Source organism: Chionomys nivalis, chromosome 2, assembly GCF_950005125.1.
Source record: "Chionomys nivalis chromosome 2, mChiNiv1.1, whole genome shotgun sequence".
Lineage (NCBI taxonomy): Eukaryota > Metazoa > Chordata > Mammalia > Rodentia > Cricetidae > Chionomys > Chionomys nivalis.
Window position 1 is genome coordinate 4,594,231 of NC_080087.1, and position 17,569 is coordinate 4,611,799.

The 17,569-nt window shown below is 43.2% G+C and overlaps 1 protein-coding gene across 1 annotated transcript in view; it reads left to right on the plus strand.

Annotated features, from left to right (window-relative positions):
- Wdr27 (WD repeat domain 27) overlaps window positions 1–16,484 on the plus strand; it is a 64,330-nt gene extending 47,846 nt beyond the window's left edge. The window contains exons 21-22 of the mRNA XM_057753562.1: window positions 3,624–3,721; window positions 16,367–16,484. Of these exons, the coding sequence (XP_057609545.1) occupies window positions 3,624–3,721; window positions 16,367–16,484 (216 nt within the window). The remainder of the gene's footprint in view (window positions 1–3,623; window positions 3,722–16,366) is intronic.
- The last annotated feature ends 1,085 nt before the right edge of the window (window positions 16,485–17,569 follow it).

Consider the following 17,569-nt stretch of genomic DNA (forward strand, 5'->3'; position numbering starts at 1 on the left):
ACTCATAGTTATAAGATTTATAATGAGAAGGAGCAAGCTGACCAAGGACAAACACAAAATGAACAATTTGAGGAGAAAATGGGCACCAGGAAGTGGGATGGAGCTAAGTCCTGTGTTCAAGGAGATAAACAGATTAAGAAATGAAATAAAGGGAGTGGTGACCTCAGAGCAAGATCCCACCCTGCTAATTTCTAACCTGTGAACAGGCTGTGATGTGAGGAATCCTGCTTCTGCTTCCCCACTGTCCCACAAAGACAAGTGCTTTCACCCTGGCAGAAACAGCTCATTCCCCCAACAACAGCGGAACCCAGTGTTTCATATCCCATGAGTAGAATTAGGATCATTTTGATCTCTGGATGTGCCAACTGGCCTGGCTCTCTTCCCTTGGTAGTGCCACAAGCCCACCCTTTTCTACCCTACCGCAAGCTAAGAGGGTCCAGTGCAGCAGGAACTGAGTAGACTGTTCCTCAAGTCCCCCAGGCTACACTCAGTCTGGGTGTACCTGGTTTTCTGGTTCTTATCCTCCCTTTAGCAGCTAAGCACTTTGTGCAGCCTCTCCTGAAGATGCAACCTCTGATCACAAGTCTGTCATTATTCTTGTAACGGGGCTGAGATAGGGACAGCGGACCATGTGCTCACAGATAGGGACAGCGGACCGTGTGCTCACAGATAGGGACAGCAGATGTGGGTGGTGCACAGGTCATCACTGCCAGCAGACTGTGTGCTTGACAGGCAAAGCCAGTGCTGGCCCAGACAGATGGTGACATGTCTGTGGGAGGTTGTTTGATTGTTAATTGGCAAAGAGAGCCCAGCTCGCTATGGTTAGTACCGTTCACTGGGCTTGTGGTCCTGGGTATATAAGAAAGCTGTCTAAGCATGAGACTGCAGTCCACCAAGAAACACCCCACCATGGTTTCTACTGACTTTCTTGGCTGGGTGAGTGAGTTCTCTGGTCAAAGGTAAGACTGTGTAATAACAAGCAGGTTTGCCTTCAGGTTCACAATGAGTTCCTGAGCTGACAAATCAATCTCTCCTTCCTCTAAGCTGCCATTGCCAGTGTTTTATCCATAGCCACATGAAGAAACTAGAACACCTGCAAAGTTTTTTAAATAAATAAGGAGGATCTGATGGATTTTAAAGATAGCAATAGACCCCAAGACTCAATCTTTTCAATCTAAAAATAAATCATTTGATTTAATAATAGTTAATAAATAGTTAGCATTTAATCATTTAACAATACATAGCCATAGAAAAGACTGGCCATCAACCCAGTTCAGAGGCATTCATGTTAATACAGAAGAACAGTGAATCCAACCCTGCCTGTCCAGCTTAACCACTGGAGACCTCTCTCACGACCCTGCTCTAGGGGTGCATAGAGACACTCAAAAAAGAAGCCTCGCTGGCACTGACCGGAGTGGCCACATTGGCTCCTAAGCTTCACAGAGTGAGCACTGGCCTACTTCATTCTTACTGACATCTGATGTTTGGGTCAAGTATGACCTAAGTGCTCCTGTGCTTGAACTGGAAGGCCAGCACAAACCACAGCACCCACACGGCTGTGGTGAGTCTGGCCGCTCTGACGTGCTCTTCATCAGTGTACAAAAATGTCAGAGTACAAGCCACCAAACACACTGCGAGCCTCTGCGGCCTCATGCCCTTCCTCTCATTCCATCACACCCCCTCAGATGTTTACTTTCGGGAATTTAAATGAGGTATTTCCCCATTTACAACAAAAACCCCAAAGCAGAACCATCTTTTCTAACGTAACACCTCCCATCTAAGAGCACAGCACAGTGACTCTCAAAAGATGGTCAGCCCACAAGGCCCTGTGCAGGCACATGTGCACACCGCAATCACTGCACAGAGGCCGTGCAGTAGAACTTAAAGCCTCTGGCGGACACATTTGATGGGAAGATTCCTAAGAGAAAGGAATGCCTTGGGCTATCACCCAGGAAGAGAACAAGCTAGGCCCTGTTTCCTCGTACCCTTGATGCCTTGCAGACCTGCCTTGTAAAATGAAGTGGAATAGCAAATCTCAGAACTACTTTATGTTGATGCAGACACAATGCTATTTTACTTTAGAGAGCCTGCTTCTGTCTGAGTGTGCTTGGGAGGGAGTGTCGTCTTCAGGTCTTATGCATTGTCTGAGGACACACTGTATCAGGAGTCTGCTGCCTGCCTGGGCCAGCACCAGCTTTGCCCGTAGAGCTACAGTCTGCTGACCGGTTTTACCAGCCTGTTCACCAACCATAGTCTGCTGTCCCTGTCCTGGGCAATCCTCCAGTTGAGACTCTTCTGCCAGATAACTCAGGGTTCAACCAGCTTGAGTTTCTCAGCTGTGAAGCAGTGAATAGACCCCCAAGTATCAGATTTCTTGACTATAGATGGGGACTGAATACTTTGTTTGCTAAAAGGACAAAGAGCTAAAGAAGTGTGCAGCATGCTGTCTGGCAGTTAATCCTCAGAGTGTGGATTATCACTGGAATTAAACTGAACCTTTATTTCCTGCTTGTAAATGAAGAATGGCTTCTGGGTCCATCTTATATCAAGTTTGTCATAACATTTCAGGTAATCTTGACATAGCAAGAGACTGGGATTCTTCTGAATTATAGTGTGTTTAAGGAACAATTTGAGCCAAACGGCCCCTCTGATGGTGTTCAGCTGTTTCATACAGCCATTCTTCTCTGGGGGACCATCAGAGTCCTCGGATGTCACGGCCGAGGCTTGCAGAGCATTTGCTCCCAGTGACATGTGGGGTCCTGAGGCCCATAGGACCTTATGTGATTCATCACCAAGGCACCCCGCTCGGTTGTCTTAGAGGGTGATAACTGGAAAATAACTCTAAGTGTCATTAAGGAATGCTTCCCATTCCAGATCATTTGTTGAATTATGGTCACTTCTGAGACACAAACACTGGTGGGTAGACATCTTAGTCTTTTTATATTTTGTTGCTTTCCAGTTCTGTGGCTCTCAGTGGCATTGAGTGTGGAGCAAACAGACATTAACTCCTAAGGTTAGAGTGTATTTGCCTAGTTGTCATGCTTGCTGATGTTGTTTAACCTGAGGTTGTGTTCTGAGAATTACATCACTGGCCACAGAGTGCACTTACCTAGGTTAGTATGCTATGACATCATCAGGCCGTCTTCAGAGGCCCTGTTTAATGTGCAGTCTGTTATCTACACAGGTTGCTATGCTATTCATGGATGTTTAGAGTCCCACTCTAAAGCCATACATTTAAGAAAGGTTGTGTTGGCTTCTGGCTTTAGATTCCAGCATTGTTAGCTGCTATCAGCCTTTACAATTCACCGTGGGGTCTGCGAGATGGCTAAGCCTGAGGCTGATGTGAGTTTGAGTCCCAGGTCCCTCATGGCAGAAAGAGAGAACCAACTCCTGCAAGTTTGTGCTGTGGCATGTATCCACTAACAAATAAGTAATGTAATATTTAGTTTCTCAAGACAGGGTTTCCCTGTAGCTTTAGAGCTTGTAGTCCAGGTTGGCCTCGAACTCACAGAGATCCGCCTGCCTCTGCCTCCTGAGTGCTAGGATTAAAGGCGTGTGCCACCACCCGGCAGTTAAATGTTTTTGAAAGCTCTTGTTGACTTTTTGTTTTCCCCACTGAACAGGGATCATCATTTGCCGCCCAGCAGTCTCTGGCGTATAATCTTTTCCTGACCACAGCTGTTGGCGATGGGGTTCGGCTGTGGGACTTGAGGACTCTGAGGTAAGGCCAGCCTGCATCAAAACACTGCCCCAAAGGAAGCTGGAGCTGTGCTGGGAACGCAGCCTGATCCTGGCTGCAGATAGTACAAGGCCGTGAATAGTCTAGGTATGCTCTGGAGCGGACTGGCTTGTGCACAGAATCAGTGCAGACACTCGGGGATGGTAAGACCACAGGTTCTCGTCTGTTCTCCGAGGGTTAGTCACGTGTGGCTGCTGAGGGTCAGAGAGGTGAGAAATGGCATGTGCACTATGGTGCAGCTACCCCAGAGAAGGTTTCTTTCTCTTTTCCTGTCACATAGCCGCTTGGGGCCACACTGATGCTACTTCTCCTTAGGCTGTTTGAGCTGCCTCTTATAAAGGCATTTCTATTTAAGCATTAATCTTTATCTTCTGGTAATTTCATATATGTGCATATATATATGTATATATATATATATATACATACATACACACACACACATATATATAGTCATAAAAGTGGCCAGTGTTAACATATTTTCATAGTGCACAGATATTCACAAAGAAACAACTAGCAGTGTGCCTTGTTCTTTGCCAGTAGAAGAAATAGAAAAGGCTCACTCGACATTGTATGGTTTAAGTGAGATCTTGCCTACTATTCAGGGACCCTGTTTTGTCTTAACATGCCCCAGGGTACCCACTAGGTGCTGGCCATGCTTTTCAATACCTATGTAAGGAAGACCTTGGCTACTGCTAAAGGGTGCAGACCATTCCTCTTAATAAAATTACATAAATCATTGTCTTTTTTCCCATGGATAAGTTTTTTTTTTTTCTTTTTCTTTTTTTTTGTTTTATTAATTAATTAATTTAATTATTAAAGATTTCTGCCTCTTCCCCGCCACCACCTCCCATTCCCTCCCCCTCCCCCAATCAAGTCTTCCTTCCTCCTCAGCCCAAAGAGTAAGCAGGTTTCTCTGCCCTGTGGGAGGTCCAAGGACCACCCACCTCCATCCAGGTCTATTAAGGTGAGCATCCAAACTACCTGGGCTCCCACAAAGCCATTACATGCAATAGGATCAAGAACCCATTGCCATTGTTCTTCAGTTCTCAGTAGTCCTCATTGTCCATTATGTTCAGCGAGACCGGTTTTGTCCCATCCCCTGCCAGCTGGCCTTGGTGAGTTCCCGATAGATCATCCCCATTGCCTCAGTGTGTGGGTGCACCCCTCGCCGTCCTGAGTTCCTTGCTCGTGCTCACTCTCCTTCTGCTCCTCCTTTGGATCGTGAGACTTCAGTCCAGTGCTCCAATGTTGGTCTCTGTCTCTGTCTTCTTTCATCGCCTGATGAAGGTTAATATTCAGGGGGATGCTTATATGTTTTTCTTTGGGTTCACCTTCTTATTTAGCTTCTCTAGAGTCACGAATTATAGTCTCAATGTCCTTTATTTATGGCTAGAAACCAAATATGAGTGAGTACATCCCATGTTCCTCTTTTTGGGTCTGGCTTACCTCACTCAGGATAGTGTTTTCAATTTCCGTCCATTTGTATGCAAAATTCAAGAAGTCATTGTTTTTTACTGCTGAGTAGTACTCTAATATGTATATATTCCATACTTTCTTCATCCATTCTTCCATTGAAGGACATCTAGGTTGTTTCCAGGTTCTGGCAATTACAAACAATGCTGCTATGAACATAGTTGAGCATATACTTTTGTTGTATGTTTGGGCATCTCTTGGGTATATTCCCAATAGTGGTATTGCTGGGTCAAGAGGTAGGTTGAACCCGACTTTCCTGAGAAACCGCCACACTGCTTTCCAAAGTGGTTGCACAAGTTTGCATTCCCACCAGCAATGGATGAGAGTGCCCCTTTCTCCACAACCTCTCCAGCAGAGGCTATCATTGGTGTTTTTGATTTTAGCCATTCTGACCGGTGTAAGATGGTATCTTAATGTTGTCTTGATTTGCATTTCCCTGATTGCTAAGGAAGTTGAGCATGATCTTAAGTGACTTTTGGCCATTTGAACTTCTTCTGTTGAAAAGTCTCTGTTCAGCTCAGTGCCCCATTTTATAATTGGATTGATTAACCTTTTACGGTCTAATTTCTTGAGTTCTTTGTATATTTTGGATATCAGACCTTTGTCAGTTGCGGGGTTGGTGAAGATCTTCTCCCAGTCAGTGGGTTGCCTTTCTGTCTTAGTGACAGTGTCCTTTGCTTTACAGAAGCTTCTCAGTCTCAGGAGGTCCCATTTATTCAATGATGTCCTTAGTGTTTGTGCTGCTGGGGTTGTACGTAGGAAGTGTTCTCCTGTGCCCCATGGATAAGTTTTATGCAGCCCTTGATAAGTGGTTGTGAAACTCAACCCTCTTACTAGCTTGCTCCACCTCCCCCAAAGCTATGGGCTGTTTCTGTCCATAATTTTAAAAGATTTGTTTGAAGAATTTATAATAACCAAATTATAGAAATTGCTTATTTAATATTTCTTATATATAAAGGTTCATCTGCTCTTAGTTTTGTTATCTTTGGGAATTTATGATTTTGAAAAGAGTTTGAATTATTTTAAAGGTCTCCTTAATTACCTACCATTTAATAATTCTCAATATGAAGTTTTTTTCAAGAATGTAGTTCAGTGGTAGAAGTTTTGTCTAGCCTAAAAAAAAAAAAAAAACAAAAAAACCCATGGGTTTGAGTATCAACACTATACACAGACATCAAAGAAAGTATTTTTTTTTTTAGCTATTAACTTGTTCATTTTGTGAAGGAAAACATGTTGATGCCTTCTAATGTGTTTTAAGATGTCACAGTCATTTTCTGCCCAGTGGTTTCTTTCTTCCCTTGTAGGTGTGTGCGCCGCTTTGAAGGGCATCCACACCGCTGCTACCCTTGCGGAGTTGCGTTCAGTCCTTGCGGAAGGCTCGTGGGCTGTGGTGCAGAGGACAGACATGTATGTATGTGTGCTTTCTCTAAGTATAGGATCTCCACATGGTGTTATCAAATAGACCTTGTTGATAAAATAAGCCTGACAGTATTTTAGGAGACAGTATTTTAGGAGCATTAGAGCTCCACAGATGGCCACAAGAGGCTTCTGTTTTACTGAATCACAGTAGCACTTCTATCCATCACTTGATGGAGGAAGGTCATTGGTTAAAAAATAAAGAAACTGCTTGGCCCTCATAGGTTAGAACATAGGTGGGTGGAGTAAACAGAACAGAATGCTGGGAGGAAGAGGAAGTGAGTTCAGACTCGATAGCTCTCCTCTCTGGGGCAGACGCGATGAAGCTCCTACCCAGGATGGACGTAGGCTAGAATCTTCCTGGTAAGTGCACCTTGGGGTGCTATACACATTATTAGAAATGGGCTAGTCCAGGTGCGAGAGTTAGCTGAGAAGAGGCTAGATATAATTGGCCAAGCAGTGTTTAAAAGAATACAGTTTGTGTGTTGTTATTTCGGGGCATAAGCTAGCCAGGCGACCAGGAGCTGGGGCGGCAGGAACACAGCCCGCAGCTCCCACTACAATCACTTACTTCTTCACTTATTAGTCATCATAGACAGTGGCACACACTCCTGAATGCCCGTAATGTGTGGTGTAGTGTCGGAGCCCGTGTGGGTCCAACACAGATTCCCTAACCTGGCTCGAACGGAGTCGTGAGGAATAAAACTGACACAGCTTACACGGTCATCATGGAAAAAGCCAGATCACTCTTTATTCTCCAAACATCTTATATACCCCCCTGAATTGAGTGGGGGAAAACATATTAGGCTGTCTCCTAGGCAACCACGTGCCTGGGCTCAAGTCACATCCGCATCTAGCAGTCAGGTAGGCCATGAATTAGCATCTCTGTAAGACATCCTCCAAATTACAAAGGAAGGGAAGCTCTAAACTATTAAGTCATCAGCTTCGGTCAACATCTCTTCTCAGGTACTCTATATTCTAACAAAAGAAACTAGGAGCAGCACATCCTGGCTTTTGTTAAGGCAGAGACAGTTTGTCTGCAGAGCTATGTGACCAGCTCAGACCGGGCTAATGGCTTCTGTGCCAAATCGAAATATGGGCCCACAATCCACTCTCTCTTATTAATTTTAATAACTCCTGTGCTTCTGCAACAGGACAGATAAGTCGCACCTGGTTTGGGCAAAGCCCTCTTCATTTACCCAAATTTTCCCGTCATTGGAACAGGCATCAATTATGCAAGCCCCTGTCTTGGGCATCTGGGGAGAAGAAGCTTCAAACCCGTCATTGACTGCCGACCTCTGTAAAGAGAAGAGATTAGTGGAGAGAAATATACTTTTCAGGCCCTGTGTATCAGCCATATTTCTTGTCAGGATGTATCATAACGCTTTATGAATAATTATGCTCCCAATGACTATATTCTCCTATTTTAAAGGAGAGTAGAATCACCTGAGTTGAAGATGTTTCTTCTGCTGGTACAGAACATCATTCAGAGTTTACTTTCTCAGCATACATATCAACTCTCAACATTCATCGTCACAACCTCTCTTTCAGCCAACTGTCAATCGCAGCAATTCACAATCATGATTTTTTCACATCATCGGTCAATACCGATCTTTAAATTTCTAATTCCGTAATTTTATATTTAGCCAGTCAAAACCAGCTCTCCCAATTTTCATAATTTCATGTTTAGCCGGTCAAAACCAGCTCTCCCAATTATTAATAATTTCATATTTAGTCGGTCAATACCAGCTCTCCAAATTATTCATAATTTCATATTTAACCGGTCAGTACCAGCTCTCCAAATTATTCATAATTTCACATTTAGCTGGTCAGTACCAGCTCTCCAATTATTTATAATTTCATAATTTTCTTTACCATAAATTTATATTCTTTTCAGTCATTACTGATGTATTTAGCACCATTGGTCATTACCAGATTTTTCCCATCACCTTATATGCAGCTGTAAATATCAGGTCATTACCATTAAGAGTATAATACCATTTGTTGTTATTAAATCTCATTTTCAGTCTCTGTGTAGCTGTTAAACCCTTAGTCTGTCCCCTTGTTAAGTGAAGAGGGATTTTAGTCATACTTTATTTTGTATCTTTCTTTCCCTGAGGGGAAAGCTTAGGTCTTAGTTCTTAGGTTTAATATTTTATTCAAAATGAGTTCTGTCCCATAAACCAAGAACACTCAAATGTTCAGTTTGTATCTTAGTTTTGAAGCAACAGGTCTCACACCACAGCCAGCAGCAGACACCGCAGTCAGCTCCTCTCAGCAGGATCTCTCTGTCCGAAGTCTCCTTGCAGCCCTGCGAGTTGCGGGTCCGGGTCCGGGTCCGGATCAGGCTCCTCTCTGTGGGCTGGGTTACTGGATTCCTCCTGGAGCCCTTTTCTTTCTGTTCCTTTTGTGGCGCGGTTGTCAGCCACGCTGTCCTCAGGTCCAGGTCCGCTGTCCTTCTGCTGAGTGTATTGAATTAGCCGCTCTGGAAGCCATCTTGCTTGGTTTTCGTCCTGTGAGAAAACACAGACATGCCCTTGACCCCATATTAGGATGGGGTCGGGTCCCTTCCAAATCCCAGTGCACGGATCTTTCCATTTGGCTTTAGCAAATGTGGTTTTTGTACCGCTATGCCACAATCTGTCCGCGGCTGATCGCTCATGGACATCTGTATTTAGAAAATTTAGCGTAAACAATGCATGATTTAAGGCATTGTGTGGCGTCTGAGGATACAACTCCCCTGTCTTTACTTTTTGGAGTTGTGTTTTCAAGGAGCTATGTGCACGCTCCACAATTCCTTGTCCTTGAGGATTATATGGAAAACCAGTCTTATGAATGATATTCCATTGAGTACAAAATCTTTGAAAAGCTTTGTTAACATATCGGATCCATTGTCTGTCTTTATTACCTTTGGGGTAACCCATTCATGAAAAGCATTTTAAGCAATGAGTTATTACATGCTTGGCAGCTTCCCCAGTTTGTGCTGTGGCCATTATGAATCCTGAGTAAGTATCAATTGTCACATGCACATATCTCAATTTTCCAAAATCAGTAATATGAGTTATATCCATTTGCCATATATGGTTAGAAAGAATCCCTCGGGGATTTACTTCCAGATGAGGCACAAGTAGATATTGTGGGCATCTTTCACATTGTTTAACAATTTGTCGAGCAGCTTCCCTGGTCAGCTTAAATTGTTTTCTTAAACTTAAGCTGTTTTGATGATGCAAAGCATGTGATTGCTGTGCAAGTTCAACCTGAGATATGGCAATTATTTTTGTAAGTTCGTCAGCTAGAGCATTACCTTCAGCTAACGGACCAGGAAGACTTGAATGCGCTCTGATATGTCCCACAAAACATGGTAACTTTCTACATTGTACGGCTTTCTGAATCTGCTGAAACAATATTTTAACTTGTTCATTGCTAGTTCCTATATATGACACTGTTTCCAGGATCCTTATTGCTTCATAAATATACCGGCTATCAGTATATAAATTAAAAGCCTTATTATCAAAATTCTTAAATACCAGAGCTACAGCCCGCAGTTCAACTATTTGAGCTGAAGCTGGTTCTGTCTGTACCACGTGTCCTTTGCCATTGACAACATAAGCAGCTTTTCCATTAGATGAGCCATCAGTGAAAACCAACAAAGCATCCTTTAAGGGATTCTTTGCTACTATTTTAGGAAAAATGAATGAATGCTGTTGTGTAAACTGTAGTAACTGGTCAGCTGGGAAAAGATTATTAATCTGACCTTGAAACTGAGCAAACGCAATTGCCCATGAGTCACTATTTTGAAATAACCATTCAATTTGCTGCTTAGTGTAAGGCACATTGATTAAAGCTGGTTCTTTACCAAAATATTTTCTAGATTCCATTCTGCTCTTCTGTGCTAAACATGCTACTGCTTCAAAATAAGGATTTAATACTTTTGCTGGTGATACAGGCAGATGCACCCATAAAAGTGGTCCGTTCTGCCATAAGACTGCTGTAGGAGTCAGCCTTGTAGGTAAAATACATGCTTGCCATGTCTGGCTATAATCAATATAGCACACCTGCTGTTCCTGTATAGCCTGCTCTATCTGTGAGAGAGTCTGTCTGGCGGCTTCTGAAAGCTGCCTGCTAGAATTTGGATCACTGTCTTCTTTAAGTATTTCACTTAACGGCTCAAGGGCTCCTGTAGGAAACCTCAAATAAGGTCTTAGCCATTGTATATTTCCTAATAGCCTTTGAAAGTCATTAAGAGTCTTTAAGTCATCCTTCCTGATTTCTATCTTTTGAGGCTTAATTTCTTTGGGGTATAAGATATGACCTAGATATTGAAAATGCGGGTGCCTCTGTACTTTCTCAGGAGCAATAACCAGACCTGCATGGCTTAGACACTGCTGTAACAATCCATATGTCTCTAGTAAAGTATCCTCATTGACTCTCTGAGATTAACTGAAGGAATACTAAAAGCAGACCTTTGACAATCTTTTGGCATTAAAGGAATTGTATAAAAACAATCTTTCAAGTCTAAGATAATCTTATGCGTGCCTTTTGGAATGGCTGCCGGGGACGGCAACCCTGGTTGCAATGCTCCCATTGGCTGCATGATTGCACTGACCTCTCTTATATCCTGAATTAATCTCCACTTTCCCGATTTCTTTTTAATGACAAAAGTTGAAGAGTTCCATGGGGAATTAGATGGTGAAATATGTCCACTATCCAGCTGTTCCTGCACTAACTGCTGGGCAGATTGTAGTTTTTCTTGTGTTAGAGGCCACTGACTCACCCATACAGGTTCATCACTTTACCATATTATCGGGTCTGCATGGAGTGCAGGTCTTTCAGTGACCTCTCCTAAAAATACCCTAATCCTGCTCTAGAAGGTCTACCATCTTCTACGACAGGATCTACCTTTCCCTTATTATTTTTGCCTAAACCTTGATTAGGTAATAATCCTTGTTGAAACATCTGATTAGTAACAGCCGTGCTGGGAGAGTATAAATATACTCCCATTCTGGACATGACATCTCTGCCCCATAAGTTCACAGGTAAATGGGGAATAATATACGGCTTAAAAGTTCCTTCATGTCCTTCCTCATCTTTCCACTGCAGTTCATTGCTACTCTGTTCAGGATTTCTAGTCTGACCAATTCCTTGTAACTGGGTAATAGTCTCTGTTTTGGGGCCACTTAGAAGGCCACTGACTGGCGGTTATGACGGAAGTATCCGCGCCAGTATCCAGGAGGCCAGAAAATCTTTTTCCATTTATAAACAAAGTGAGTTCTGGTCTCTGAGGATCTATGGTCTGTACTCAAAATGCATCAGACGAACCAAATTCATCTTCTCCTCTTTTCTAAGACCTCAACATAAAACCTAATACTTAACCTCATATAAGAAAAATTTTAGAATTAACACTTGAATGCACTGGTACAACTCTAACACAGCGTTAGTGGCATACACATTGAGAGAAACAATAAGATCTCTTGAACTGAGTAGCTTCTATATAGCAAAGGACTTAATCAACAAGACATAATAACCTATACAACTGGAAAATACCTTCACTAATCATTAATCCACTTCAAAAACATGTACAGGACTCCGGAAATTAGTCACCAAAAGAACAATTAATCCACTAAAAATATTTGCAACAGACCTAAACTGAAAACTCTCAATAGATGAACTTAGAATGACTGAAAGACATTGAAAAAATGCTCAAATATACCATTCTTAACCATTGGAGAAATGCAAATCTAAGCAGCTCTGAGACTCCATCTTATCTCTGTAACATGACCAAGATCAAAAACACTGCTCACAACTTATACTTAAGAGAAACTCCTCTATTGCTGTCGAATTCTCCGAAAATTAGGCAACAAACCATTTTAAAAGTCAGCTATACCTCCTCTGGGCCTATATACAAAGATGCTCAACCATACCACGAGGACACATGCTCAGCCATGTAAATGAGATAGCCACAAATACCACAAATCTTTGAGTAACTCTAATCACACAAATTGAAAAACCTGTATAAGAACTTTAAACCTCTGAATAAATTTAAGCCATCAGAAAATGTAAAGATCTCCTATTCTCTTGTAAAAACAGTGCCAATATAGCAAAATTGGCAATTTTACTGAAAGCAATCCATAGATTTAATGCAAATGCCCATCAAACTTATAACAAAATTCTTCAGACTCCGAAAAAACAATCCTCAACTTTATGAGAAAAGACAAAGACTCAGGATAGCCTAAACAATCTTAAAATCCTGTACAATCAAGGAACTTCTGAATGCATTACAATCTCTGACTTTAAACTTTACTACAGAGCCACAGTACTGGAATCAATCCACCTTGGATATGAATTCACTTGCCTATAAACAACAGACTTTTGACAAAAAGGCAAAATTGTGAAATGAAAAACAAGCATTTTAACCTGTTTATCTCAGAGGCTACCTTAATTTAAACCTGGCCTTTTCATTCAGTTGAAGCTTCGCTGCACGGCAGGGGGTAGGACACAGGCTCTCTTTGTTAGACTGCGTTTCTGAGCTCTGGAAGGCAGATTTTTAACTATCTTTTTTATTTTAACTTGTAAATCATAAAATTAGAAGAATTTCTGAATCCTCTCCTCTGTTCTATAGACTGTGTAAGGTTAAATTTGCTCTCTAAACTTATTCTTGCTTCTCCTTGCCTTTTACCAACAGGTGGGTTAGATTAACTGGCTACTGTGAGCACGTGGCACCTCAGTCTGCAGTGACTTGGTGATTCTTGGGCTAAAAGTTATTTTTTCTTACCTTTCCTACTTATTTAGCAGGCAATAAAAGCTGCAATTCTGCATATATCACGCTTACAGATTCTCAATAATTCTGTCAATGTTCTGCTCCACTCTAAATTAAGTTGCCAACATATATACCGAATACTTTTTCCTTATCCCATATCTAACTTATTTATAAATTTTTTACTACCAATTTAAATTTTGCCCTCTTTTTTTCTACATTTCTTTCTCTATGCTACATCTCTGTTTCTGAGCGCTCACTATTCAGGCATCCACCGATTTTTTTCTCTCGTGGGTTCCTCACATCTGGTCACCTCTTCCTTGCTTTTGGGGGAGCGCCGATCAGCCTCGCGATTCTCCTCCATCCTTTGTCCGGTTTCCCTCTGGGATCCAGCAATCAGCATTCACCGTCTCTCTCTCTCTCTCTCTCTCTCTCTCTCTCTCTCTCTCTCGTGTTGTCCCTTCTCTGGGGTCATGGAGTTCGGCAGTCAGCACCACGTTCCTTTTCGTACTTCTTCCTCTGGCATTGGTCTCGGGGTTCAGTAGACAGCACCACGTTGTCTTTAATCTCGGGGTTCAGTAGTCAGCACCACGTTACGGCACCATTATGTCGGAGCCCGTGTGGGTCCAACACAGATTCCCTAACCCGGCTCGAACGGAGTCGCGAGGAATAAAACAGCTTACACGGTCATCATGGAAGAAGCCAGATCTCTCTTTATTCTCCAAACATCTTATATACCCCCTGAATTGAGTGGGGGAAAACACAGTGTAGGCATGACAGGGTGATGACATTAATCCATACAGTGCAGCTCGTGTGTGGTAAGGTGTCCTTACCTCTATTGCATTGCTTCTCCCCATGCAGCTGCCACCCTCCTCGCCACATATCTTCTATGCCAGATCCACACTACCTGCAGACTTGGAACACAGAGGTCCTAATGAGTCCCAGCACTGTGGGACACACTGCCACATAGCTGGAGGCTAAGCCCAGAGAGGAGACCAGCCTCTGTGAGGTCTTGGTGCTCCTTGGCTGGAAACTGAGCTGGCTCCTTCCCCTTCCTCCACCGTGTGTCTCAAATCCCTCTGCCATCTGAAAGGTCACTTAATGAACTGAGGGCTTGTCTTTTATAAAATGTCCTCATAAAAATGCATTTTGAGAGTCACACGAGGCACAAAAATGGTGGTGCCCAAGCAAGGGCCTGGGTCTGACTGAGGGATGCTTACTGGTGCTGCTGGAGGACCGAGAAGAGCCCCAGCGCTCCTTGTTCTGCCCCAGTCCTGCTCATAGTCTCTGAAAGGAGCTCAGGCTCCATGGGAGAAGACAAGAACCTCTGTTCACAAGCAGGGCATCAGGATGGCAAAATGCTCACACGGTCAGCTGATTCCTTCTTTCTCTAGGAGGAGCAAAATTAAGAAGACTGGTGGTCAACAAAATCCTAGAATAAGGCCGGGCGGTGGTGGCGCACGCCTTTAATCCCAGCACTCGGGAGGCAGAGGCAGGCGGATCTCTGGGAGTTCGAGACCAGCCTGGTCTACAAGAGCTAGTTCCGGGACAGGCTCCAAAACCACAGAGAAACCCTTTCTCGAAAAACAAAACAAAACAAAAACCAAAAAACAAACAAAAAAATCCTAGAATAAACTAAATTGCTTTGAAAAGAAAAGACTTTAAATATGTGTGGCCCTTTATTCGTGGGAACAACTGCTGGTTTCTCTGGAATACTGCTAAACTTCATTTTTAGAAGCAGTTGCAAGGTTTAGCACAAAGCTCTGAAGACTTAACACCATTGACTCCACTTGCAATTTTGTCTGCCATCATTACCCACAGGCTCTCTGTAACTGACTCTTTGCGTTCAGGTAACAGCCCAAGGAAAGTGTGTTCTGAGAGCTCACTGGTTGGCTTCGCATGTGGTATTATAGATCTCAGTGCTTCAGCTTTTTACAAAAATGGGTGTTTGGCACTTAAAAGCATCCCACTGTTTCACTGCCACCGAAGGGAGGAGTGCTTTGGTATTCCTTTGTCAAACTGGAATGAAAGCCAGAGCCATCCGTTCCTCGTTCAGACAGTGTTCAGAGCAGTGGGGTTTTCAACCACTGCTCATGACCCCTTTGGGGGCCGCACAGCAGATATCCTGCGCAGGAGGTATTTACATTAGGGTTTCAAACAGTAGCAAAATTACAGCTATGAAGTAGCCACAAAATAATTTTATGGTTGGGGATCAACACAGCATGAAGTCACAGCATTAGAAAGGTTGAGAGCCGTTGTTTTAGAATATTTCATGGAAAATACTGCTCTATGGTGTATGAAAGAACATCAACAAACTGCCTGAAAAGTGCGCAAGGGTCTCTGGAGGCTGAGTCAGTAGAGCGGGCTTCTCTTCTCTTCTCTTCTCTTCTCTTCTCTTCTCTTCTCTTCTCTTCTCTTCTCTTTTCTTTCTTTCTTTCTTTCTTTCTTTCTTTCTTTCTTTCTTTCTTTCTTTCTTTCTTTTTCTTTCTTTCTTTCTCTCTCTCCCCCTTCCTTCCTTCCTTCCTTCCTTCCTTCCTTCCTTCCTTCCTTCCTTCCCTCTCTCCCTCCTCTCTTCTTTCCTTTCTTCTTTTCTTTCTTTTCTTTTTAATATAATAAGGACTTGGACATTTGTCAAAGTGAAAAGTAATCTATCCCCTTTGCCTGGAATATAGCAGATGCTTAGTAAATATGCATGTCTAACAAGTGTAAGTTTTGTCTCTCCTCCTTCCTTTTCTGTAGAAGTCAGTTTGGGCCTCAGGTGTGACCCATGTGCAGATATACTGAGCACCTGGCGTACACCAGGCTCTCAGTCTCGTCTAAGAAATCACTCCTACCTAGAAAGGCTTCTAAAGTGGGAGAATAAGACGTGGGAACACGTAGTATAATACGGTTTGAGAGCTACACACATAGTGTGAAGGAGCTGAGATTTTAACAGTGACCTTCAGTCCTGTCAGCCGCGAACATCTGCTTGTCTTGTCTCCTAGGCCTACGTGTATGAAATGGGCTCCAGCAGCTTCCTCTACCGTCTCGCAGGACACACAGACACAGTCACTGAGGTTGCCTTCAACCCAGCAGCTCCTCAGGTACAGTCTTCTGGTGTGACCAGGGCCTCTCCAGTTCATACTGTCTTACGGTACATCTAAAAGATGGCCAGGTTTTCTTTTGATGAAGTCTTCATGGTATTAAAGAGTGCACACAGCTGTGCCCAGTGCCTATAGTCCCAGTGCTCCAGAGATTGACGCAGAAGGGTCATCCTGAGCTACATATCCACTGCGGGGTCAGTCTGGGCTTTATGTGATCCTGTCTCAAAAAAAAAAAAATCAAAATGAGGAAAAGATTATATGATAGTTTTGGGTACCAGGAGAGGAAATTTGGTAGTAAACTTATTGGGAGAAAGAGAAATATAGATTTCTTAAAGTCTTTATCATTCAGTATGTTTGCTCTTACTGCATTATAGAAAGCCACATGCACCCAATGGCAGATGCAGCTCTGTGTAAGCCAAACAGAGACACTGTAGACAGAACTCAGAAAGCAAGCAGGAGACAGGTGTGAAAAGAATTTGGGCACACAAAGGGTATCACAGAGTTTGTAAAGACACTGTCTTAATGATTGAAGGCCGGGAGGGAATAAGAGTTTCACACCAGCTGTGTAGAAACACGGCTGCTATGGACAATGTGGAAGACTTAAAAGTGTTCTATATCTGCAGACTCTGAGTCTTCAGGAACGCCAGCTTCACCTGTCTTTCTATAACCCAAGCTTTGATACCGAGAAGGAATCGCGTTACATGTGCTTCAGCCTGACCTGTGTGCAGCAGCGTGCTGTTAACCCATACTTGTCTCTGACACAGAATTGCTGTGGTCCAGGGCCTGCTGGTGTTCCTGGCACATGCTTGGCTTTGACTCTAGACATCCTGTCATGTGATGTAAATCAGTGCCGCTTATCATGTTCTCCCTCCTTCTGCTCCTCATTTGGACCTTGGGATCTCAGTCCAGTGCTCCAATTTGGGTCTCTGTCTTTATCTCCATCTATCGCCAGATGAAGGTTCTATGGTGATATGCAAGATATTCATTAGTATGGCTATAGGATTGGGCCATTTCAGGCTCTCTCTCCTCAGCTGCCAAAGGATCTAGCTGGGGACATCTCCCTGGACACCCGGGAGCCCCTCTAGAGTCAAGACTCTTGCCAAC